Here is a 22,107-nt window from a genome sequence, read left to right as displayed (position 1 = left end):
AGGAAGGACGCCCTTTGACGATGTTCTACTACATCTCGTTCTTGAGACCGCCGCCCGCACAAGCAAGCCTGGCACAGACAGAACAGATTCTGATTACACCACAGATATCCAACGATCTACGGACAGAGTATCTGGAAGACGTCGTCGACATCTATCATTCATGGGCTTTCGTCCCCAACCCACGTTCGCAGACTGCCTCCGTGATCACCAGACCTGCAAAGCTCACCTCTTGGAGGACAGCTCACGCATACAAGGAAATCTCCGTACCGCGTCCACAGAACCTGCGTGACGGGCAGTCCTGGCGGCTTATTCTAAGCGTTGGTACGACAAGGAAAGACCAGGTCGTTCTCCTCTGTAATGATAACATCGGACACGCGCCGTTCCCCGTGATGTCCATGCCCATCCTATTTACAAGTCGACCACGGAAGGCCGCGAAGCAGGAAGAGATAGTGCGATCCTACTTGTTGCGTGCTCCTGCGCAAGACGCCTCACCTCCAGAGGTATTCGATATATGTGAACAGACATCATTCGATCTAGACAAAGTGCGGTCCTTCGCATAACAAAAAAGTGTAGTCACTCAACCTCATCAGCTTAGAAAGTGTGGGATAGTGGAATAGGGCTCAGTTCTTGGTTGGTGCGACTCTATTTTGGAGGACAGGTGGATACAAGTCCAGCATTATCTCGTGTGTGGCAAGTACTCTTCAGCAGGGATCGTCGGGATATCATAGAGCTCGGTAAGTTTAGTGTAATCGCTTGGAACAGCAAGATCACGTGGCATTCCGTGCAGGGGCGGGGACAGGTATAGTCGCAATCACTCTGGGTATCTTGCGGTCGAAACTGGACACCTACGGGCAACCCGGGCGCATTGTGACTACTGATCTGTGTGAGTAGACAAGCCATGGTCTTGTTTCTTTGTCAGGTCAACGCCGTACTGTCCAGCCTCAGCGTTGCCTCTCTTGCAGCGCAACATTTCGTCCAACAGTTCGCTCTTAAGTAAAGTCTCACCGGAACCTGCGGCATTAGACTGGGAAGTCCAGGGACTTCCCGACGCAATCATGTCCAATTTTGACGCTGGACTCGATGCCATCGTGTACGCCAGCCAATCGATCAATCTTGGCTTTACTCAATAGCGTTTTGCAACAGGATGGCAGATGTCACTTACAACACAACATCTTTCCCGGCGCTGATCAATACGCTCTCCCGCCTCGCTGAGTTTTCCAAGTCCAAACGGGCCGATCGCTACCCGTCTATATTGTTGGGGTACAAAGAACGTGATGTAGCAGAGCGAACACTCTGGAACATGGCGAAGGAAGCGGACATTAACCTCGAACAAGTAGGAGTGGTCAGCGGAGCCGGTGGGACTGCAATCGAGATTTGGATAGGTAATGCAATAGGAAGTGCAAATATCTCGCAAGCGGAATAATAGAGGGTATTATTTTTCGCCCAGCTTCAATTATACAATCTGACTAGAGAACGAGTTGTAAACAAAAATGATATGGCTACGGAAAAAAATATGCCAAGGTATCTTCCGATGAAATCCAGTGCCAGTTCTGACATGCGAAGACTCGGTCTAGTTGCATGGGCATAGAAATCACGTTCACTTAGGAGAGATAAACAACACAGTGGTATACGAAGTATTGAAGAATCTATCACGGTCTCCCCCTACTAGTCCGGCACGTATAGCGGAGTTGCGAGGAGAAGCAGCTATCTAGGATTAAGCAACTTATTTACAGGACGAGCAAGGATAATGACTGACCTTACTATATGAAGACATTTACAAGGGGAGAGAACCCTTACTGCCAGACGTTCCGCCAGAGCTCTTACCCCCGGTTGTGGGAGGGACACTCGTACCCCCAGTGGTGGGAGGAGCACTCGTACCCCCGGTTGTGGGAGCACTCGTACCACCAGTGGTGGGAGGGGCACTCTTACCGCCAGACGTGGAAGTGACGCTCGTACCGCCAGTGGTGGGAGGGACACTCGTACCCCCAGTAGTGGGAGCACTCGTACCGCCAGTGGTGGGAGGGACACTCGTACCCCCAGTAGTGGGAGCACTCGTACCGCCAGTCGTGGGAGGGACACTCGTACCCCCAGTGGTGGGAGGGGCACTCTTACCGCCAGACGTGGAAGGGACGCTCGTACCGCCAGTGGTGGGAGGGACACTCGTACCCCCAGTAGTGGGAGCACTCGTACCGCCAGTCGTGGGAGGGACACTCGTACCCCCAGTGGTGGGAGGGGCACTCGTACCCCCAGTGGTGGGAGGGGCACTCTTACCGCCAGACGTGGAAGGGACGCTCGTACCGCCAGTGGTGGGAGGGACACTTGTACCCCCAGTAGTGGGAGCACTCGTACCGCCAGTCGTGGGAGGGACACTCGTACCCCCAGTGGTGGGAGGGGCACTCGTACCCCCAGTAGTGGGAGGGGCACTCGTCCCCCCAGTGGTGGGAGGGGCACTCTTACCACCAGACGTGGAAGGGACACTCGTACCGCCAGTCGTGGGAGGAGCACTCGTACCCCCAGTTGTAGGAGGGACACTCTTACCAGAGCCGGAGCTGCCAGAGCTACCGGAGCCGGTCAAGCCGCCGACGGAAGACGTAAGCTGGGAAGGATTGATGGGTCCGAGACCGTTGTTGGAAGATTGGGCGCGAGAAACCTTGCCCGAGGTAGGAGCACTACCACCGGAGCTACCAGAGGTCGAAGGAGCTCCGGAACCGGAGGAACTACCGGAACTGCTCAAGCCATCCACGACAGGCTTAACATCGGGAGGGTTGATGGGTCCAAGACCGTTGCCGCCAGACTTACGGGGAACATTACCGGAAGTAGGAGGGGCACTCCCACTAGAGCTACCAGAAGTCTTACCCCCCTTGCCCTTGCCTTCGTAGCTGGTACTCTTCGAAGAAGTGGCGGTAGAAGGAACCCCGCTGGAAGGCTCGGAGCTGGGAGGGGGAGAACCCCCGCTTCCGGAGCTGCTAGTACTACCTCCGAGCTTCGTTCCGACGATAGGAAGGCCGCCGCTGCGACGTACAGGTAAATTGTCCTTTTCTTGGCCAATTTTTATACCGGTAAGGGGAAGACCACCGCTACGAACGGCTAGAGCATCCGCAGAATCATCAAGAGCGATGGGAATAGCCCCAGTGAGGATAACAGTTGCGAAAACGACGAGAATAGGTGAGAAGCGCATGTTGATGATGATAACGAGCGATTGTGAGCAGAAAAGAGCGTATGCGGTACGTGCCAAAGAGCAAAATCGTTGGGTTCGTTAAAAAGGCAGAGCACAGTTTCTGCGCCAGGTCTTTATACTATCTGGTGGAGCCTCTGAAATAGAATTCCGTCAAGAAAAATTATTGCAGCATATCGCTCGCCTGCCACTGATGGGCCGAACAGCGTGTGCGTTAGTACGGCACGGCTCCAACAAAAGGAGTGGCAACGCCGACGAATGGCCGCGAAGGCGACAAGCGCAGCAGGATAATCGCAGATAATAGTCATTTTTGGCAGCCGAGTTGCTGTCTATATTCCCCAAAAAAGGTTAGTATGTTCAGTTTGATCAAAAAATTTGAATGCCATGAGTGAACCGCCGGAAGCGAGCAAGCTGGTGAGACGCGAGTGATGGTCGTAAGCAACGTTTCAGAGCTCCACCTAATTCATTACTTATCCCTGAGACTGCGGTTGACTTTCAGAATTATACCGGTGACACAAATGAGCGGGAAATGGATATTAAAAAATCCCATCTAACCTCCCGCAGGCGGATGAGCTTTAAGTCAAACATTACGGCGGAACAAAAAAGCGTGCATTTCAAAAAGCGCACAGGGTGTGCTAGCGTGTAGTAAAACAAACTGACATATCGAAATGGAGTCATTGGGCACAAGGCGTAGCTCAACCAGACAGTAAGTGTTCAGCCCATTTGGCATTGGGAAACTTGCCCCCAGTTCCTATACAATAGACGCAAGAGTGCTACGCAGACGATGGCGCGCCGCTCTTCTCTTTCATGGGCTTGGAAGAGCCACTACCATCGCTTGAGCTCTTGCCGACACCAAAAGCGCTTTTGACATTAGAAACGCCAACAGGTCCCAAACGCTTCTTCTTTGTGAACCTGGCGGGCGAGGTGGAACCATTACCACCGCTCGCATCTTTGCCAGCGCCAGAATCATTCTTGAGAGTTGAAGGACTGACAGGTTCAAGACGCTCTACAAGAGCCTCAGCGCGGGGAACAGGTAGTTGGACGGGAAGATCATTCTTGTTTGATGGGGGAGTAGTTGTTCCGCTCGACGTAGCACCTGGACTTCCGTCAGTGGCACTACTAGGCGGTGCAGACTCGGAATCGGCCTTTAAAACTTTTACTTCACCATTAGAGGAGCTGTTGGGGGACCCTCCACCGAGAGTCCCAGACGATGGGACTCCGGGGAGACCTCCATTAACAGCGCCCGTGCTAGGGGCACCTGCAGGAAGGGTAGAAGCCGCGACAAGTGCGACCGTTGCGAACACGGAGAAGACGGACGACAAACGCATAGTAACGAACGTGTGTGAAACGAGTGCGAAGGTGTGTGTAACGGAAGTATTCGAGGGCTTCGTGCGTTGGACGTCATTCGACGTTCGGTGCTAGGTTTTATACATAGCCATAGCAGAACAGTATTTTTAGCATCAGCCTACCGAAATGACACCACAAACGAGGGTATCCGAATAACGATGGGCGACCCAACCCCACCCTGTAAATACTTAGTCATGTTCATCAATCGCAATCGACACGCAAGTGTGTAACTCACTCGAGGACCGCCCGCTCCGACGCTCGCAGTTACGACAAGAGTAACAGACTGAGTCCCGTCTGCAAACAGAAGGCGCTCACCAGAATATGGAGTCTTACATGCTCGCGATCAATCAGAACATACTAATGGATGTTGAACAATTACGTGGGTAATAATATCGTATTTGGAGTGGACTTCCGAGTGTGCTGCACTGCTGCTGGTGCCAGTCTGGATAAGCACAAATCGGGAATGCAAATCCACCAGCACTGCGATATTTGTCAGCGAGTTCGAACTCGTGTCCATGATGAGACGCTCTACCTAAGGGCAACTAATATACTAGGACGCACCTTGTGTCAAGCAAGTCCGGACAGTTCGGCGGTGGTGGAGGGGCTGGTTGACAAAAATGGCACGGCGGCGAGTTATGCAGTCTGGATTCCACCCTCATGTCTACGAAGCTTGAGAGCGAAGCTGTCGATAGATCCAATAGTATCCCGACTATAACTCCTGTTCCAACTCTTGGCTGCATTTCTCAGAAAGACGACAGGAGGGAAGGACCCAGAGGACTCCTCCACACGATCACTCGTGGACGCTGGTAGTTCACGAAGTCAATGCTGACTTTCGAGTTCAAGGAGACAGCATGCTTACATCTGATGTCAACCCTCTGGGTTGACCGCCATTGACTCGATTTGCAACCAATGCGGAAGAGACGTGTATTCCAAAAAGCACACAGTGCAAGAGTTACAGTGAATAGCAAGATGAAATTGCTATATAACGAACTGCAAAAAAAGCATCTAGTCATCGGACACAAAGACGTAACTCAGTCAGAAAGTAGGTTCCCGTTTTACATATTTCAGCACAGGCCAAAAAAAAATCTACGCAGGAGGGGGCTCCGCCGCTCTTCTGTCCCGTTGCTTGGAAGGCAAGGCGGGACCACTGCCGCTGTTTGTGCTCTTACCGGCACCTATACCCCCCCTAATAGGTGAGGGTCTCCAAGGCACTCCCTGAGGCCGTGGTTAGTGCGTCGACGTTTCAGCAGCGTCGATGGGTAAGGACGACGCTGAACCGGATGGCGAAGCCGCCGAAGAAGGGGCTCCGTATTCACTCTTAGAAATGTAACCGCTATGAGTTCCGGTGGGCTGAATATCGAGAGAGGATGGACTTTGAGTAGGAAGAGCAGGCTTGAAGGGCGAAGATGACGCTGCTGAACCGGATGGCGAAGCTGCGGGGGAAGACGCTCCATATTCACCTTTAGACGGATAATCGTTCTGAGAACCGATTGGTTGATCAGGCTCGCCGCCGAAGGACGAACTTTGGCCGGCATCGGGGGCTTTGGAATGTGGGGACGATGCAGAGCCTAATGACGAAGCTGCGGAAGAATGGACTTTATATCCGCTCTTCGACGGATATCCGCCCAGCGGAACAGCAGCTTTAGAAGGCGAGGTCGCAGAACTGGACGGGGAAACCTTATGGTGACCACTCTTATATGAGGAGCCACTTTGGGATCCTTTAGCAGGACTTCCGCCTTTAGACGACGCGTAAGACTTGGAACCTTTCTTCGGAGCTTTCTCCCCACTTTTGTAAGGGAAGCCCGTGGCAGACCCTCCTCTGAGAGGGTCAGCTTGACCAGTGGAAGAAGGGTTTCGGATAGAAGGGGTTGGCCCCTTCTTACCGCCTAGAACAGAGGCAGTAGGACCTTGTTTCCCAACAGTAGATGGAGGAACACCACCGTGGTCCCCATCAGTCGAATTAGAGGCGCGAGCCAACTGTGATCTGTGGGAAGAAGGGACCGAAGGAACTACGAAGGCCGCGACAAGCGCGATAGTTGCGAATACAGCTAGGGAAGATGATAAACGCATAGGAAAGCACGTGCGTGAACGAATACTGGAAAGCGTGTAACAGACGAATACGAGGACTTCGTGCGTTAGCCATTCCTCAACATTCGGTCTAGGTTTTATACCAGAACGATATCTCTACCACCGGTTTACCTGAAATGGGAGGTACTTACCTACCAACACGGAGTTTGACACAGAATCACGAGCTAGGGCCGATGACCTCCGCACATTCAATGACTGCTGCCCCACAAATTTCGATATTTCAGCTAGCAAGGGCCATGGATTGCTCAAAATTGAAAGGACTCACTCTGAATACGAAGTCCCATTGGCATATGTCCGATGCAGCAACCGCCTCGTCGCCGCATCACACTGGATCGGCTCGTGGCAATTCAAATGCGTCCTACATATTGCCACTAGCATGCTGCGCAGTTACGTAGAAATTTGGGAGGGCTTCCAGGTGTATTGCTTCCTGAGGGGCGAACGACGGAAGGGCCGGTCCAGTGATACTGATCTGGATCATCGTGACGAGTCACTAAAATACCAAATCCATTGGAGGATAGCTGGTGCGAGATGGAAGGGTTGACAATTACGGAAAATGACCTATGTCGCATTCAGTGGGCCTAATGACATACATACACGTGTATACACCATCACTGCAAGGGTGAGAACTTCGTAAACGGAAATGGTGGCTCAATGGTTAGTTGCTTGTTAACTCGTCTCCTAGGATCGGAAGCCTGAATGTCTTTCAGTGCACTCTGTATCTCCGCCCTGAACTCCTGCCTGTTGTGCTAGTCAGTAGGTAATGTATAAAAAGACATTCGCGCTGTAAACCCACGTTCGACTTGTACGCCGTGCGAAGCGGGTCAACCTGCCTATAAGCCCATCCAAACTTGTCCATCATCCTCTCTTGCTCCGTATTGTCGGCTGCGAGGAACCGTGCCACACGGAGTTGTACATCCCTCTCTGCAATATCATGGTATTCCTCGATGCTCTGCGGAAATGATGCGTCGCGCTGCTTGCGTATTTTGATCTCACGATCTCGCAAGGCCCGCCTTCGACGGATGAGAGGGAGGAGTGTCTTGAGATACGTGTACCGCAATGTGGATAAGGCGTCTTCGAGGGCAAGCTTGGTAGCTGGATCGTCGCGCATCCGTTGGTCAAGTTGCTTTATCCATGATGGCGTTTAAGCACATTTAGCGTCGAGTGAACATACGAGTTACTGAAAGACTAGACGCAGCGTACCCTCAGGGCCTCTCTAAACTCGACTTGGTCTGGGTAATTCTCATCGATATCCATATATGCGGAATCGTCGATACAACGCCTATGGTCAAGCATCTTTTGACGGAGCTCATCTGCTTGGAAGGCAAACAGGGACTCGAGATCTCGCGCGTGCTGACGTTTGAGTTGCCTAATTTTTTCATCGACGTAGTCAAGCGTGTCGGGTGGCGATGGTTTCTTAGTACCGAGCTCCCGGAGTTTTTCTTTACTGTTCGCGAAAAGGGGGATGATGAATTGAGAACGACGGTGACAGCAAAAGCCCTGAAGCAGCCTACCTGGGCAGAGGAACACCTTTGTACTCCAGCATCCACTGAGCGTATCTGACGTTTCTAAGCGTGCTGTCGCTGGGGTGCTCCTTGTCTGCCGGCTCGTAGCTATCGCAGAAGCCATTTTGTCCCCTGTGAGCTTCACTGGGCCAGCGCTGGGTTTTGTTGCTGCTCGATGATGACATCGTGGACTACGGGATTCGCTTGCAGCCACCAAGTTGAACATCGACAACCGGCTCGCGCACCACAAGACGTTATACACCTGCGTTTTGCCTGCGTTGCCGACAACACTGGGTGCCAGCAATAGCTCTCCAAGGACTCTGGGCGTCTCACGTGGATCACCAATACATCATAGCTCAATGAACTGTAGTGCATGCCAAAGTTTCTGGACAGTCTGACGAAAACTCAAGACTTCGAGACAGGCTGCTATCTGCCCATCTGTATCCTCCGCGGGTTGCGCGCACGTGTATGAGCATTGTACAAGTACTACAAGATGCTTCTGGCTGTGTATATTGGGCGATAGAAGATTATGTCCAACCAAGCGAAAGATAACGTACGTCAGAACTCAGAGGGGTGGAATGATGGCTATCGAATAGCAACGACGGTTGATCGGACAAGTAAAAGAAGTGCACGTACGCGGAATAATGGATACGCCATGGTGATCATTATGAATTATGTAGGTCCCAGACGAAGATAGGGAAAAAAAAAAAAAAAAACTTTTGGCTGCAACGCCTCCGTAGGGTAGAGTGCATGAGCCGAAGAACCCCGAAATGCGAATATAGTGACAGGCTTTTTACCTAAGGCGACTGTGCCTTCTTCATGGGTATTTTCGTATGGTAATGAAGGAACCGCGCTCACATTCGTGTGACGGAGGGCTGGTATGCTGATATGTGGAAGGTGTCAGGATATTGTCCAGAACGCTTCAAGTCCGAGCACATACATTTGGGAACTTTTCTCGTGAAACGGAAACATATGCCGAAGTGCACTGGCCTGGGCTCTCCCATTCCATGTAAAGGGTGTTCGCTTCAGCTTCTTCACCATGCTCAGTCTTCACTCCAGGATAGACGGGGTGGTTACCTTCGGCATCAAAGTGGCTTCATGTTCGCGCTTTGCCACCGCAACCGTTTTCTTTAGAAACTTGAACCCTTCAGCCAGAGCCTCTCTGTCCGCACAGCGAAGTTGGGCAGGTGAGTGAAGGACGCACGCCGGGGACGAAATACCGTAGACGTTGGGAGATGTGTACTGTCCCCACAAGTGGTATAGTGGATACGGGGAAATATATTCAAGTATGCGACAGGTGTTGCTGTCGAATACTAGGATATTTTTTCTCCCCGCTCTGCCGTATCCACATTGGAATAAGGAAAGCGTCCCAGAAAATTACGGGATCTGATACCACAAGATGGAACTGTCTTCGCGGATGACACGCACAAGGCGGCAGACATTCGGTTTCGCAAAAGTTTAAATACCAACACCCGAGTCGTCACCTCCGAAGGTTTACAGGTCAACATATCACTCAACTATGGATGCACCCGCACCCACCAGTCTGCCACGTACCTTGATGCAACCATGTGCCCCTCTGGAGTGTGAGACTCGGGATACGACGATATCATTAAATTCGACGTTTGCCTCATCAATTTCGGAGTGAGCTATTTCAACTCGACCCCAGCAAATGTAGAACACCTGTAGGTAGATATTCTGGCTCACTCAAAAGGAGTTGATAACGGAGGCAGGTACCCTGTCTACCTGGTCGAAAATAGGCAAATGCAAACATCGAGTGGACGGATGCCGCAGCAGAGTACGCGAGTGGGAAGAGGAAGGGGGAACGCAATACACCATTAAGTAAGAGGTGTGGCGAAGCGAGAATTGGTTGCGATGAGGCACGGTAGCCACTGCGAACGATGGGAGTTAAGGGCACGCTAGCTTAGATCAAGTTGGAACTACCTTTACCTGTTGTGATCCTGGAGACTTGCTCGAATATAAGCAGCGTCAAAAGCTGAACGCCGTCATTCGTCCCAACTCATCGCAGAAGGGACCCAATACGCTTTTCCGTGCTGTTCGTCCTGAGCGTCGAGCCAACACAGTCCATCGCGCAGAAGCATATTTTCCAGTGCAGTCCTTGCACGTTCGCGAGTCCAGCCTCTCCGTGTCACCAAGATCTCTTCGACGATCCTCCCTCCCTCCGCCTGCGCTTCTGCAAGGACGGTGGCCTGGTCTTCGTCTAGCTCCTTCACGACACTGCGAACTATTTTCTTGCCGTTCCCAACGTCAATCACTTCGTAACCCGCTCCCAGCGGCTGGAGGGTCTTAATACTCCGGACGACATCTTCCTCAGTGACGACGCCGCTCTCGACTCCCCGTAGCTTGCTCACCATTCTGACAAGTTCGCCCAACTCTATGACCCCACCATTTCGTTCTCGCGTGGACACGCACACGTCGACGATCTGTACTCCCAGTTCATGTTGCCAATCTCCCATACCGAGCATCTCTGCCCACCATCCACCCTTTCTCGGGCCAGCGAGTGGATCCACACCGATGGACGAGCACATCTGTTGGAAAGCATGTCGGAATGTTGGATCCTTGCGTATGGAGTCTCTGTGCGTCGAAGCAAAGTGTGTGAGTGCAGAGCGGAACTGAGTCAGTTGGGTGTGGAGATGGTCGATCTGGGTCTTGGATAATTCTGTAGATAGCTCTGCGAACGAGCGCTGCGATTCTCTTTGGCGGTCAAACGCTGCAAGACCAACTCCTCCCAACCGGTGCATGTCAACTACAAGTCGTCTTCAACAAATACTAGCCTCTCTGGATGTGGAGATGTGGCTGTGCTAGTAGTACCACAGGGGAGCAATGGATCACTGCAACTCTTGTAGGCAACTCACAGGCAGTTGCACTACACTCAACATGGGACACCTTATCACACTGGCAACGTACGTATATATTTGTAAAAGCACATACCCGACTGATTTCTTGTCAGATGGTAGGCGTTTGATTTGTGAGAATGACACAATGGTCGACTCACAATTCCGCGCAGTTCCCTGAACCAGTGGGCTTTGGATTTCCAGGTGAGGAGAACCCTTCCCAAGCGTAACCTGTGATATCTACCTATTGTAATCCATAGGGAAACTACGAACGTATTATCGAAAGTATTGCGATAGCGAAGCAGCGGGGAGCGGCGATGAGAGTGGGTCCCGAACTAGAGATCCCGTATGTTTACCCTTGGTCTGTTTGGCGCTTCTCTGAATCGAGTCACCGCAGCGGGTATGGATGCTACGATCATTTCCTTGAGGGTTCGTCTACGAGTTATCCCGATGGAGCCTCACGCTAGATGACACTCCATACAGGTGACACTGTCCTACACTCCTGGGAAGTTCTCGCCAAAATTCTTGCGGGTGAAGACACAATGAATATCCTTTGTGATCTCGGAATGTAGGCAATATCGATGATTCATAGTCGGCGGCGCATCATTGTCCCCTCCATCAGGCCGGTCGTACACAAGAACGTAATCTACAACTGTCGCATTATCGTCCACAACAAGCAAATCCTCCTCATCCGTCCTAAGATGTGGCTTGCTAACGATGGTAACTACCGCGAGATGAGGTACTTCACCCCTTGGATGAAGCATCGCCAGTGGGAGGATCATTTTCTACCGAGGATCGTTCAAGCTGTCACAAAGCAGGTGCGTTTTCCGTGTATCCAAGGCTACCGTTTTCTTGTATGATGCCTTGCAACTTGGTATTTATGGCGCCGGATAGACGAAGGTTCCGTTTGGAGACTGCGTGATTAGCACAGTCGATACGTGCATAGGTGTAGAACTCTGCGAAGAGCTATTCACACCGTCTAGGTTCGTTTTTACCTCCTGTTTGATCGTCCTAACTAGCCAGTCTATAGCCCGCATATCTTGATGGGGCTTGATGGCGTTGAGATCTTTACCAATTCCAGCGGAAGTCACCACGAGCTGCGCAAGCTGTATACTCGTGTTGAACTTATCAAAGAGGCTACTTTGAAGGTACGGCGTACCTTTCAAACCCCATTGGAAAGCTTCAAAAACTAACTGGGTTCGTCACGGCACGCTCGATATAGCTCGGCGGTGTGTACCTCTATGCCAATCAGCAAGGGTGTGACGGGGACAGACTGTATTATGACGGATGTGCAATGATTGCAATGAACGGTCACATCGTCGCGCAGGGATCCCAGTTTTCCTTGAATGATGTCGAGGTCGTCACAGCAACTATTGACATAGAGGATGTGCGTTCTCACAGAACGTCACGAAGCAGAGCACTACAAGCTGCCACCACGGAAGGATACCATCGGATCGAAGTCCCGTTTGCTTTATCTGGAGGTAAATTCGGCGAACTAGGTGGTGAACGAACACCTGGTTTGAGGCAGGGTCTTCATGAGGCGAGATTCCACAAACCTGAGGAAGAGATCGCGTCAGTTCTTCACACTACCTTGTTTCGCGCTTGAAATTTAGCGAAATGGCAGACTCGGACCGGCTTGTTGGCTGTGGGACTACCTCCGTCGCTCCCGAACTCAAGGGTACTTTGTCCCACTGAGCGGAGGCGTTGACAGCTGCGCAACGGCGGTCATAGTGTATTCTATGTGCCGTCTAGTCGCTGACGCCGCTCGCAGAGCAGGTATGGGTTCGAGCTCTTCCCCGCTCTAGTGGTAACACCGTTGGCCCGTAGAGAAACAAGTCATTGCAGATGCTAGACGCATAGTCGGAGAGCCCGAGGACTCTGGCTACATACCATCAGATCCTCAGGAGTTCTGCGGCCGGATTTTCCACACATGCTACATGGGAACGGAGAACTCGAGCGCAGAGACGAGGAAAAGAGCCAAAGACCTCGCACTTGCGATTGGCAGGTAAGCGACTTGGATCGCGTAACCCACTGGCCAATAACCGAAGCTTTAGTTATCACGTCGACCTCAATATGGATTCTGTCGTTACCTCTGTCGTGGACCTGTTTGCATTTGTTACCGGTGCGAAACCACGCTTCAAGGCCCATGGGGGCACGGGAGCTGAGAACTTGGCTCTGCAGAACATTCAGGTAAGTGTCTGGTGCTACCGACTCGCATACTGCACTGCATGAGGGTTTCAGGCTAGACTCCGTATGGTGATATCGTATCTGTTTGCTCAGCTTCTGCCTTGGGTTCGAGGAGGGCAGGGCGGCTTACTTGTTCTTGGGAGCGCAAATGTCGACGAGAGGTTAGTTCTCTGTTCACTAAGATGTCATGCCCTTATGAAGTCGGTTTTTAGTCTCCGTGGTTATTTGACTAAATACGACTGCTCTTCTGGTGGGTGAACTCGCACTGTCGATGCCTGATTTCATTTTCGATGAATTGCTTGTTTCCAGCTGACATCAACCCAATCGGTGGGATCAGTAAGACCGACTTGAAGAAGTTCATAGCTTACGCCGAGGATGCCTTTGATTTGCCTATCCTAAGAAGGTAAACGAAGCTTCTTCCCATGATTGACGTTGACAAGCTTCGCATTACAGCTTCCTCGATGCGATTCCAACGGCAGAGTTGGAGCCAATATCGGAAACATACGTTCAAGCAGACGAAGTGAGTGGTAATTGTAGTACAGTTTTCAACGGGACCGTCTAATGGGGTGTGATCGTAGGTGGATATGGGGATGACGTATGATGAGCTTTCCGTATTCGGCCGGCTTCGCAAAGTAGAGAAGTGCGGCCCCTACAGTATGTTTACCAAACTGGTACACGAATGGGGCGCGATCCTATCTCCAGTTGAGGTTGGTGAACCTGCCTTGAAAGCTGAGTGGATACGTTTTATGGCCAATCACTTGTTTAGATTGCGGGCAAAGTGAAGCACTTCTTCTTTGAGCATGCTCGGAACAGGCACAAAATGACCACTTTGACCCCGGCGTATCATGCAGTAAGTGGAACAGCCAACAAGAGATGTAATCCTTTGTGGATCCTCGTTTATTTCTAAATTTTAGGAATCATACAGTCCTGACGACAACAGTAAGAGATTTGTCGCTAGTCCTTTGTTTATGACCACTTACATGGCTTCAGGGTTTGACCTTCGCCCATTCCTTTACCCATCGAGGTTTCCTTGGCAATTTAGGAAGATAGACCAAGTTGCTGCGGCATTGCCTGATAGATCAAATCTTGGTCCAGAGAAAGCCAAGACGGACTGATGTACCGCTGAAACGTCGGGGGCTTATACCAGAATAAATGACATGCTATAGAAGATAGAATGGGTATGTAAGGAGTACTATAATGGTACTTAGTGGACGAAGGCATGAAAAGGATACCGGTCCCTCAGTAGATCGCTACTTCCTGATCAGCGTGATCGTTTTCACCCTCCAGAAATCCCGTCTCTTTCATTGGCTTTGCGAAGGCGAATTCACCAGTCGTGCACATCTTTGTCGGCAGGCGCAAAGGCTGACCCGCCACTTCGCTAAACTTTCCCAGTATTATAACGGCGTTAATGACCTGATATACCATGCAAGGCGTTACTTTCAACGTGGCATTCACTGTCGTTGGGTCGAGAGTGCCAGTGAGGCGCGCCTCAACTAACTGCAGGACCATTTTATCGACAGTACTCTTCCCATCCTGCTGACGAGCACGCGCATACGAGCAACCAGGTGGAGAGCCCAGGTAGCATATGCTTTTCCATGGCTGCGACTCGTCAGCCACATCGCGCTTTAAGTCTCACTGGATGCTTCGATCTACAGGGTGCAGCACAGGCAACTCCGTTTGCTATATCCAATAGGCTGCCATTCCCGACGACTGGAACGAATGAGCGAGTTGCTGAGATAAAGCACGATGCGAATTTCCGCATGAAGCCGAGTCTAGAGGATATGGTTATCACGCCACGCCTTCTCCAGGTCTGGGAACCTCTTGCGCAGCACGGCTACAATTCCCTTCAAGATGGGATTTCCAAGGTCACGTGCTATGGCCCGTCAAGTAGTCATCGCCAAGTACAACTTTGGCAGTCTCGAGAGCTCCTGTGATAGGGTGAGTTGGATATTCCCTGGCCAGGGGAGAGAGATTAGGCTGGAACCTACGGAGTCACAGAAGGCAATGGGCCGTCGGTTTTTGGCTTTACGGGGCTGGATATAAGTGTGCCTCATTCGAGTAGTACACGCACAAATGCGAAGTGGCACTGCTAACGAACAGACCTCCGTCCTCCCAAAGTTGGCGAGCCTCTTTTACCAATTCTGCTGGGTCCAGGCACCCGTACAAGGCATCGCGATCAACTCACAGCTAGGGTCGGAGGGTCAGGTACGTTAGTGAAGTGATTTGTGTCGTCAATCTCTTCCAAAGTCGGTGACTCTACCTCTTTACCTCTTCGTGAATTGGTCCTGGTAGATTAAATGACACCGGTCTACCGACGTGTCTTGTTGAGGTTGTGGGCATTCCAGTACAGGAAGATCCGCCAGGATTATCGATGGACTCAACGCAGCGTCTTTTTGAAGCCTGGTTCTGTCGAGGGTATTTGGCAGGTGCCTGACACAGGCGTTTAACATCGCCGTCGGTAATCGTGACTTTCCCATTTTATTATAATGGACCGGTGAACGAGCTGGTGGTTATCATTCATACGAGGATTTCTATATCCCGAGCTGTTCTGGGTTTTGGTAACGAGGATCGGGAGAATACATACATGAAACCTACTGGTGGTGTTCTCACTGTTCGCTCAGAAGCCCATTCATATAGCCACCACAAAAACCGTCGACCCAGTACGACCGCCAACGATAGAAAACTTGTACATTGCACAGTGAGGTACTTAGATTGAATCCTATAAGCTAGAGTAGGAGGTATGGATCAAAGGACTTCAGAGTCAAGATGAATATAATTAGCTGAGATTACGGCTGCTATCGCTATGCAGGCCTGTCGGGATCAGTTTCCGCCTGATCGAAGGCTGGCAACGGTGTCGAATCTCTGCGTCCTCTCGATCCTGGCGAGCGGAGATGATGGTATGATGCTCTGCTCGACGGACATTCCCATTATGCTGCAACAAATTTCTCCTCACCACCGCTTGTATAGTTGTACAACAAAATTGGTCGGGAAGCAAGAACGACGGAATCACTGAGTTCGTAAAAATCGCGAAAGTGCACTTTGGACCGTAATCTTCTTCATAATCGTCGGTTGGGGCGCTGGATAATATTGACATGATAAAAAATGTGCTGGATGAACGACAGCAAGTACGCACGATCAGTCAATCCTTCGTCCTTGACTTTGCGTTTGATACTGTCCATGACTTCGCTAACCCCAGAGCGGTCAAGGTCTCCCCGGGCCTTCATAAGTCCTTCGACAAAGGGAATACATGGCCCATGGACCTTTGCAAACGACCAATAGGAGAGGAATGCCATGCTCTTGGAGGCTTCCAGCATAGCAAGGATCATCTCGACAACTTCGAAGTATCCTTCTAGTTCCTTATCCGACTTGTAGTCGCCAAAGAAGGCAAATACGACGCTTATATCCTCCTTTATACGCTCCGTAGCATCGGGCATGCGCAGCTTTGAACAGTTTGCCAGAGCAGTAAGATATGTCACTAGAAAGGCATCGATGAGATACTCGACGAGGAGTTCAAAAAGAGCGGGTTTGATAAATGGCTGGTCAGACATGTAGTCCTTCATCGTAACGACGATTTGTTCTATAGCGCCATCATACCAGGATGGCTGGAAGAGTTGTTTCGTCGCTGGTTTGAGGTCATTGAAAATGATGTCGATGAAAGTCTGGGTGCACTTCTTCGCGACGTCAAGATTCCCATCCATGGCGTCGTTAAGCTTGTCATTGATAGGAACTCGATATTTTTCGGAGACCAGTGGCTCTAATCTCCCTAGAAGAGCCTCGGTATTGTCAGCGGATTTGACTTGGTCGTTCGCAAGCGCCAAGCAGTACTCTGCGAGACCCCCTATAACTTCTTCCGGCTTCTCCACTTGCTTTTTGAATTCCGAGTCAACAACTTTGCTCCATTGGTCTTGTATGCCACGCACAACACGATTAACTTCCTCAACGACTCGAGCAAGGATTGCACCCTGACCGCTCTCGGTTGCCGCGTCGATCTGCTGATTGACCATCTGGAAAAGTATGACGGCGCCTTGCATGCCGTATAGGCCGTCGCTATCTACTTCCGGCGGGTTAGCTCGCGTAGTGAACTCTTGAATTTCCGTCTTCATCAGGTTAGCAGACCACTCGTCTAACTTCTTCACAATGAGCTTGAGGTAATCCTCGATCAAGTCCTGCTCCTCGCCATTGAGTAACGGTGGATCTATCAGCTCGGGTGGGACGCTCAGTTCCTTCATGCTCTTCTTGTATTCCTTGAGCCAAGCGTGGAGGTGAAGAAGGATGCTAGCCTCCGGTTCTGAGGCGACGAGACGCTTAAATACTGCATCCAGATTCTTATGGTACTCCCGGATGTAAAACGCGTAGATATCATAACCGGGAGGAAAGCACGGGACGACGTCGCTCTCGATGCGAATGAGGTCCTGGTATATCCATCCGAGGTTGTCCAGAAATGCATTTGGATCGCGTTCATTACTTTCGAAGGCATCGTCGAAGTTAGATCTAATGGATTCCGAGATGGCTTTCATGATCTTGGAGCGGTAGTGTTTCAAGACACGCGCATTGGCCTGCATGGATTTGAACTTCGACGCTGCGTCCATCTTAGCAGCCTTTTTGACTAGGCGGATAGCTATGGCCTAGGCATGCAATGTAGGGTAACAAATTAGGGAGAGAAGCGTGCACACCTTCTCGTCTTCTCTTCCTTCGAGTTCTGCGATTTTGATAAGCTTGACGACTACCTCGGGGAAACCTGCGCGAACGAGGGGAAGGATATTGCGTGCGAGCTCGAGTACATAAAACTCAAAATCTTCTATAAGCTTCGAGAGACGCTCGAATATGCGAATTAGTTTTTGACGAGATGCCACAGAAGCTTGTTTCGCTTGATGCATGGTCTGGTTTCGGAACGCCTCAAGACGGTTGATTTGAAAGTGCATGGGGAGCAAGTTCGGAGCGGGACCAATAAGGTTTTCGCTGTCAGCTGCGAGTATCTCCTCAAGCACGTCAAGCTTGGAATTCATCTCGAGAAGATTATTGACCATCTCCTCAGTTTGTTCAAAATTCCGATGAACGATGGAAACCTATTAAGAGCTCGGCATGCAATGACATTCGAAAAGCCTGCGATATGCTTACCCTGCTGATCTGGTCGAACGTTGCTACTTCGTTCTGTGGGTCCGCACAGAGCCTGTCGACTGTCTGCATTTCCTCCTTGATAGCCTGGACGTTATTCCGAGTGCTGAGCAGCTTTTTGAGACCTTCGCGAGTAGCATCAAGTTGTTCCTTGACACCACTCTTCAATCTAGCATCGATAGAAGCTTTCTCCTTTTCCAGCTTCTTGCGATATGCAACTACCTTGGCAAGATCGTCTGGCGATTGGAGATATTCGCCGATCGCCTGCGCCGCTGATATATGAGGCGTAGCCATGGCTGTCGCTGATACCCAATGGGCCTGGCTTGGTCCCAGCTACTTGTCTGATGTGAACCGGTTCTCGGTTAGTTGCTTAGCTAAGCTGGCTCGAGCTAATACCAATATACTTCGGCGCTACTACAAGTCTATCCCGCCGCAATGGCCTTTGGTGCTATTCGCAGGTCAGTATCGACACGAGTATTGTCATACAGGCAGCAGTCATGCGGTAGGGCATTTTCTTCTAAGGCCATCCAGGACTTCGACGTAGTTATTGTTGGCGGCGGACCAGTCGGTTTGGCATTAGCGAGCGGGTTGGGTGCGTAAGGCCTTGCACGTTTCCACTCGTGAGCAAAACTGACGTGTATATCAGGTTCTTACAGACTTGTGCGCGAGTCTCTCAAGGTTGCTCTCGTGGAGGCTGGAGATCTGTCCAAGACGCGCGACTGGGCACTTCCTCCAGATTCGTATTCAAACCGTGTTAGCTCAATCACGAACTCGTCCCGAGCTTTCTTGGAGGGTCAGGAAAGCTGCTTTTCTTAACGACGATCTCTTACTCATACTGCCACAGACATTGGAGTCTGGGAACATGTCGATCAATCTCGTACATGTCCCGTACAGGAGATGCAGGTACTGCATGGACTTTGTGGGCGCGAATCTGACTTGACGAAGCAGTGTAGGTTTGGGATGGTCTCTCGGACGCACGAATCACATTCGACGCGGCAGATTTGCCTGCTTCCGATGCTGCGGAATCGAGTGAGATGGCCCGGCTCACCGAAAATCTGAATCTCCAACGCGCCCTACTTCGCCATCTCGAGAGTATCGAGGGTACCGAGCTTTTGCAGAAGACAAGAGTCGAGTCCATCCAACGGGAGGACAGAGACGGCGGTCATGGGTGGCCTCTTGTTCACCTGTCCGACGGAACCATCCTTAGGGCTAGATTACTTGTGAGTCGTCCCCGTCGTCTCCAACGACGCATGTTAGACTCGTTTGGTTAAGGTAGGTGCCGACGGATTCAACTCACCCGTCCGTGCTTATGCCGGCATTCCTTCGTATGGGTGGTCGTATGATGTCCGGGCCATCGTTGCTACCCTCTATCATCCCCCCCGGGGCGCATTCCAAGGGCCCAACCGTACCGCGTATCAGAGATTCCTTCCCACAGGACCTATTGCTTTTCTGCCATTGTCTCCCACAGTATCTTCTCTCGTTTGGTCGACGAAACCCGCTCTCGCGGAGGCTCTATGCCATGCGGAGCCCGCAGCACTAGCTCATATGATTAATGCTGCTTTTCGCTTACCTGAGGTATCTGTTCGGTATCTACATAAACTTATCCTAGATGCCCATAGCACAGGGGCAAGCATCTCCGGTGAAGATATATGCAGCGAAATCGCATTTAGAGAAAAGTCGCATGGTATACCTGGATACTCTGCATATACTTCGGTATCATCGATGTTGTCCGCTGGCGTGCCTCCCAACGATGCTATGGCAGTTCCGCCAATTGTGACCTCAATCCAACCAGGAACGATAGCAAGTTTCCCGCTCAAGTTCAACCATGCCGAGTCGTACCTCGGGGAGGGCGTAGGCAGCCGAACGGTGCTGGTTGGTGATGCAGCACATACTATCCATCCCCTAGCGGGACAAGGTCTCAATCTCGGTCTTGGAGATATTAGATCACTCGTGCAGTGCATCGTGCAGAGCGTCGTCCGCGGTGGGGACATAGGTATGTGACTCTTTCTTGCACACCAATTCCTGGTTTACAGTGGATGTGGTATCAGGGTCGTTCACATCACTCCGTCCGTACGCGGCGGAGCGCTACTTTGCCAACCATAAAGTTATGTCAGCAGTGGACAAACTTCACAAGCTCTACTCATCGACCTGGGAGCCGGTTGTATGGGCACGCTCCGTAGGATTGGAAGTAATCAACGAACTCGATTCGGTGAAGGCTGCGCTTATGATGGACGCTGGTGCGGGGGATCTGGAACGCTCCCGATGGGACCTTCTTGCAAATGGTATGAAGGGTGTGTCGGACGGGTTGACCACCGCGAAGATGTTAGGTCAGGGGATCGGAGGGGTGTTCACCATCGGAATCAACGAGATCACGAGAAGACTTGGCCAACACTAATCGCCGATTCATTTTTACACTTATCCAGAGTACCCTTCCAAAAACCACGGGAGGTCTCGACGTCTTTTCATGGCTCTTGATGTCCCGTTCCCTATAGGGCACAAACAGGATACTACCATCGTTATCTCCTCTGTTCCTTCTCCTGCTTATCCTGTAGCACACTCAGCGAGCAATGGAGATAAAGGAACAAACTATTTCTTATCAGTGGCAAGCCCGTGCGCATAGATTCGATACAGGTTAAGCGTAATGATGATAAGAACGATATGGACGAATTATTGTCTCACTGGCGGAGGGTTTTCTCCCGCAAGACGTATGAACTATAGGTCAACACTCGATCACCGACATCAATCCTACAGCGCGGATGAATCAGGGCAAATACACACTGTGGCCATTACATCAAACTCCAAGTAGCTCATGCCACGTTCTTAATCTTCGCGGCCAGCTATACCTAGCTGTTCGTACCCTTCGTCCGACAACAGGTCCCGTACTCCAAAGTGCTGCTGGTGCAGCATCATTTATGCGATCGGGGTCACGAGGGATGGCTGTGGGGTCGAGACCGTCGATCCTAGCATCGTAATGGCAAAACGTAAGCCATACTCCTAGCGTGCTGACGAGGTTGAGATCACCCCTGCGGTTTGATTTGGGCGAAAGAAATGACATAGGGGTTCGGGTGTTGGTCAATTCGACGATGAAGATGGCAGTAAAGCCGAACGATTGACCGTATGTGGGTCGTCCAAACAGAGGCACAACCATAAAATCCTCGTCAGGAGGAAAGAAGTGTTGTAGAATTGTGTTCTAAGGACCGTAAAGCCAGGATTCTAGGGTAGCATTGTTCACGCTACCGGGAACAGCGGCGACCTGCTTCAAGATCCAGCTTAGCTGGAGTGTAGGGCTCCTGCCGATGTAGGATAGAGTTCTATGCTTTCTTTGTGGATGATACATACTGCAGAGTGTGGGAATGGACGAATGAGCAGCCAGGATAGGAAGATGTCTTCTGCCCAGACACTGGGTTTGGACGACTCGATCGGGCTCATGTCTGGTGCGTAGAGCATGAATCAAAAGGGCCACTCTAACGGCTGTCATATTTAGGCATCACTCACTATAATTTGCGTCAGCGCCACATATTAACATTTAACACTGGGATCAGAGCATCAGCGGATGTGAGAATGGCGAGTCAGGACGGTCGTCGGTGGGTCATCAGCACTCACTTTCTTAGTGGAAGAGAGAGCTCTGCGCGCAACTGATTATTGTGGCTGCCATGACATTCCCACCAATGCACACCTTGATTCGACAACGATGAGGGTAACGAAAGGGGTGAAAATGTGTTGGTGCTAACCACCAACGACGACATCGGCAATCTTTGATGAGGATGAGATTACCACTGGTACATTATATGCCTGTGGTGACTGTGGCAATGGCCGACAACGATGGACTCGAGGATGATAA

General features: G+C 51.1%; 11 protein-coding genes across 11 annotated transcripts; 4 read left to right on the top strand and 7 right to left on the bottom strand.

Annotated features, from left to right (window-relative positions):
* On the top strand, positions 1 to 1,856 carry F5J12DRAFT_821275 (putative methyltransferase-domain-containing protein). The gene is made up of 5 exons (XM_051745300.1): positions 1 to 542; positions 596 to 734; positions 788 to 883; positions 940 to 1,090; positions 1,144 to 1,856. The coding sequence occupies exons 1-5, from the start codon at positions 21 to 23 to the stop codon at positions 1,421 to 1,423; spliced, it is 1,188 nt and encodes a 395-aa protein (XP_051601311.1). The 5' UTR covers positions 1 to 20; the 3' UTR covers positions 1,424 to 1,856.
* F5J12DRAFT_563553 (uncharacterized protein) lies at positions 1,537 to 2,638 on the bottom strand. The gene is made up of 4 exons (XM_051740068.1): positions 2,452 to 2,638; positions 2,239 to 2,266; positions 1,757 to 2,159; positions 1,537 to 1,704 (listed from the first exon to the last, which is right to left on the bottom strand). Coding segments are annotated over exons 2-4 (459 nt in total). The 5' UTR covers positions 2,240 to 2,266; positions 2,452 to 2,638; the 3' UTR covers positions 1,537 to 1,649.
* F5J12DRAFT_563613 (uncharacterized protein) lies at positions 2,108 to 3,650 on the bottom strand. Its single transcript, XM_051740069.1, has 2 exons — positions 2,477 to 3,650; positions 2,108 to 2,291 (listed from the first exon to the last, which is right to left on the bottom strand). The coding sequence occupies exons 1-2, from the start codon at positions 3,176 to 3,178 to the stop codon at positions 2,268 to 2,270; spliced, it is 726 nt and encodes a 241-aa protein (XP_051601309.1). The 5' UTR covers positions 3,179 to 3,650; the 3' UTR covers positions 2,108 to 2,267.
* Positions 3,651 to 3,948: 298 nt separating this feature from the next.
* On the bottom strand, positions 3,949 to 5,076 carry F5J12DRAFT_926622 (uncharacterized protein; the record flags this gene model as incomplete). Its single annotated transcript, XM_051749388.1, has 3 exons — positions 4,881 to 5,076; positions 4,758 to 4,850; positions 3,949 to 4,593 (listed from the first exon to the last, which is right to left on the bottom strand). Exons 1-3 carry the CDS (start codon positions 5,037 to 5,039, stop codon positions 3,949 to 3,951), a joined length of 897 nt encoding a protein of 298 aa, XP_051601308.1. The 5' UTR covers positions 5,040 to 5,076.
* Positions 5,077 to 5,749: 673 nt separating this feature from the next.
* Positions 5,750 to 6,592, bottom strand: F5J12DRAFT_891200 (uncharacterized protein; the record flags this gene model as incomplete). The annotated part of the gene is made up of 1 exon (XM_051747464.1): positions 5,750 to 6,592. One exon carries the CDS (start codon positions 6,590 to 6,592, stop codon positions 5,750 to 5,752), a length of 843 nt encoding a protein of 280 aa, XP_051601307.1.
* Positions 6,593 to 6,789: 197 nt separating this feature from the next.
* F5J12DRAFT_973004 (uncharacterized protein) lies at positions 6,790 to 8,297 on the bottom strand (the record flags this gene model as incomplete). Its single annotated transcript, XM_051750115.1, has 4 exons — positions 6,790 to 7,344; positions 7,404 to 7,733; positions 7,811 to 8,054; positions 8,122 to 8,297. The coding sequence occupies 4 exons, from the start codon at positions 8,295 to 8,297 to the stop codon at positions 7,219 to 7,221; spliced, it is 876 nt and encodes a 291-aa protein (XP_051601306.1). The 3' UTR covers positions 6,790 to 7,218.
* A 1,706-nt stretch (positions 8,298 to 10,003) lies between these two features.
* On the bottom strand, positions 10,004 to 10,979 carry F5J12DRAFT_821251 (EAP30/Vps36 family-domain-containing protein). Its single transcript, XM_051745299.1, has one exon. It carries the CDS (start codon positions 10,869 to 10,871, stop codon positions 10,116 to 10,118), a length of 756 nt encoding a protein of 251 aa, XP_051601305.1. The 5' UTR covers positions 10,872 to 10,979; the 3' UTR covers positions 10,004 to 10,115.
* Positions 10,980 to 11,007: 28 nt separating this feature from the next.
* Positions 11,008 to 14,559, top strand: F5J12DRAFT_973000 (uncharacterized protein; the record flags this gene model as incomplete). Its single annotated transcript, XM_051750114.1, has 20 exons — positions 11,008 to 11,033; positions 11,138 to 11,168; positions 11,225 to 11,310; positions 11,362 to 11,393; positions 11,448 to 11,532; positions 11,587 to 11,782; positions 11,859 to 11,947; positions 11,995 to 12,112; positions 12,187 to 12,536; positions 12,589 to 12,740; positions 12,792 to 12,969; positions 13,019 to 13,154; positions 13,206 to 13,312; positions 13,364 to 13,401; positions 13,461 to 13,554; positions 13,605 to 13,671; positions 13,730 to 13,858; positions 13,918 to 14,001; positions 14,066 to 14,090; positions 14,142 to 14,559. The coding sequence occupies 20 exons, from the start codon at positions 11,008 to 11,010 to the stop codon at positions 14,264 to 14,266; spliced, it is 2,148 nt and encodes a 715-aa protein (XP_051601304.1). The 3' UTR covers positions 14,267 to 14,559.
* A 187-nt stretch (positions 14,560 to 14,746) lies between these two features.
* On the top strand, positions 14,747 to 15,194 carry F5J12DRAFT_781711 (uncharacterized protein; the record flags this gene model as incomplete). Its single annotated transcript, XM_051742599.1, has 3 exons — positions 14,747 to 14,959; positions 15,003 to 15,089; positions 15,114 to 15,194. 3 exons carry the CDS (start codon positions 14,747 to 14,749, stop codon positions 15,192 to 15,194), a joined length of 381 nt encoding a protein of 126 aa, XP_051601303.1.
* A 726-nt stretch (positions 15,195 to 15,920) lies between these two features.
* Positions 15,921 to 18,724, bottom strand: F5J12DRAFT_821231 (exocyst complex component Sec6-domain-containing protein). The gene is made up of 4 exons (XM_051745298.1): positions 18,688 to 18,724; positions 18,270 to 18,627; positions 17,800 to 18,217; positions 15,921 to 17,769 (listed from the first exon to the last, which is right to left on the bottom strand). Exons 2-4 carry the CDS (start codon positions 18,558 to 18,560, stop codon positions 16,208 to 16,210), a joined length of 2,271 nt encoding a protein of 756 aa, XP_051601302.1. The 5' UTR covers positions 18,561 to 18,627; positions 18,688 to 18,724; the 3' UTR covers positions 15,921 to 16,207.
* On the top strand, positions 18,670 to 21,069 carry F5J12DRAFT_821226 (uncharacterized protein). The gene is made up of 7 exons (XM_051745297.1): positions 18,670 to 18,858; positions 18,913 to 19,059; positions 19,111 to 19,169; positions 19,220 to 19,486; positions 19,539 to 20,259; positions 20,315 to 20,949; positions 21,017 to 21,069. Exons 1-6 carry the CDS (start codon positions 18,702 to 18,704, stop codon positions 20,659 to 20,661), a joined length of 1,698 nt encoding a protein of 565 aa, XP_051601301.1. The 5' UTR covers positions 18,670 to 18,701; the 3' UTR covers positions 20,662 to 20,949; positions 21,017 to 21,069.
* Positions 21,070 to 22,107: the final 1,038 nt, after the last annotated feature.

This window comes from Pisolithus orientalis (genome assembly GCF_024613125.1).
Source record: "Pisolithus orientalis strain OTSU chromosome Unknown F5J12scaffold_9, whole genome shotgun sequence".
NCBI lineage: Eukaryota > Fungi > Basidiomycota > Agaricomycetes > Boletales > Pisolithaceae > Pisolithus > Pisolithus orientalis.
Note: the sequence above shows the minus strand (reverse complement) of the source record. Positions and strands in the feature narration are given on the sequence as shown.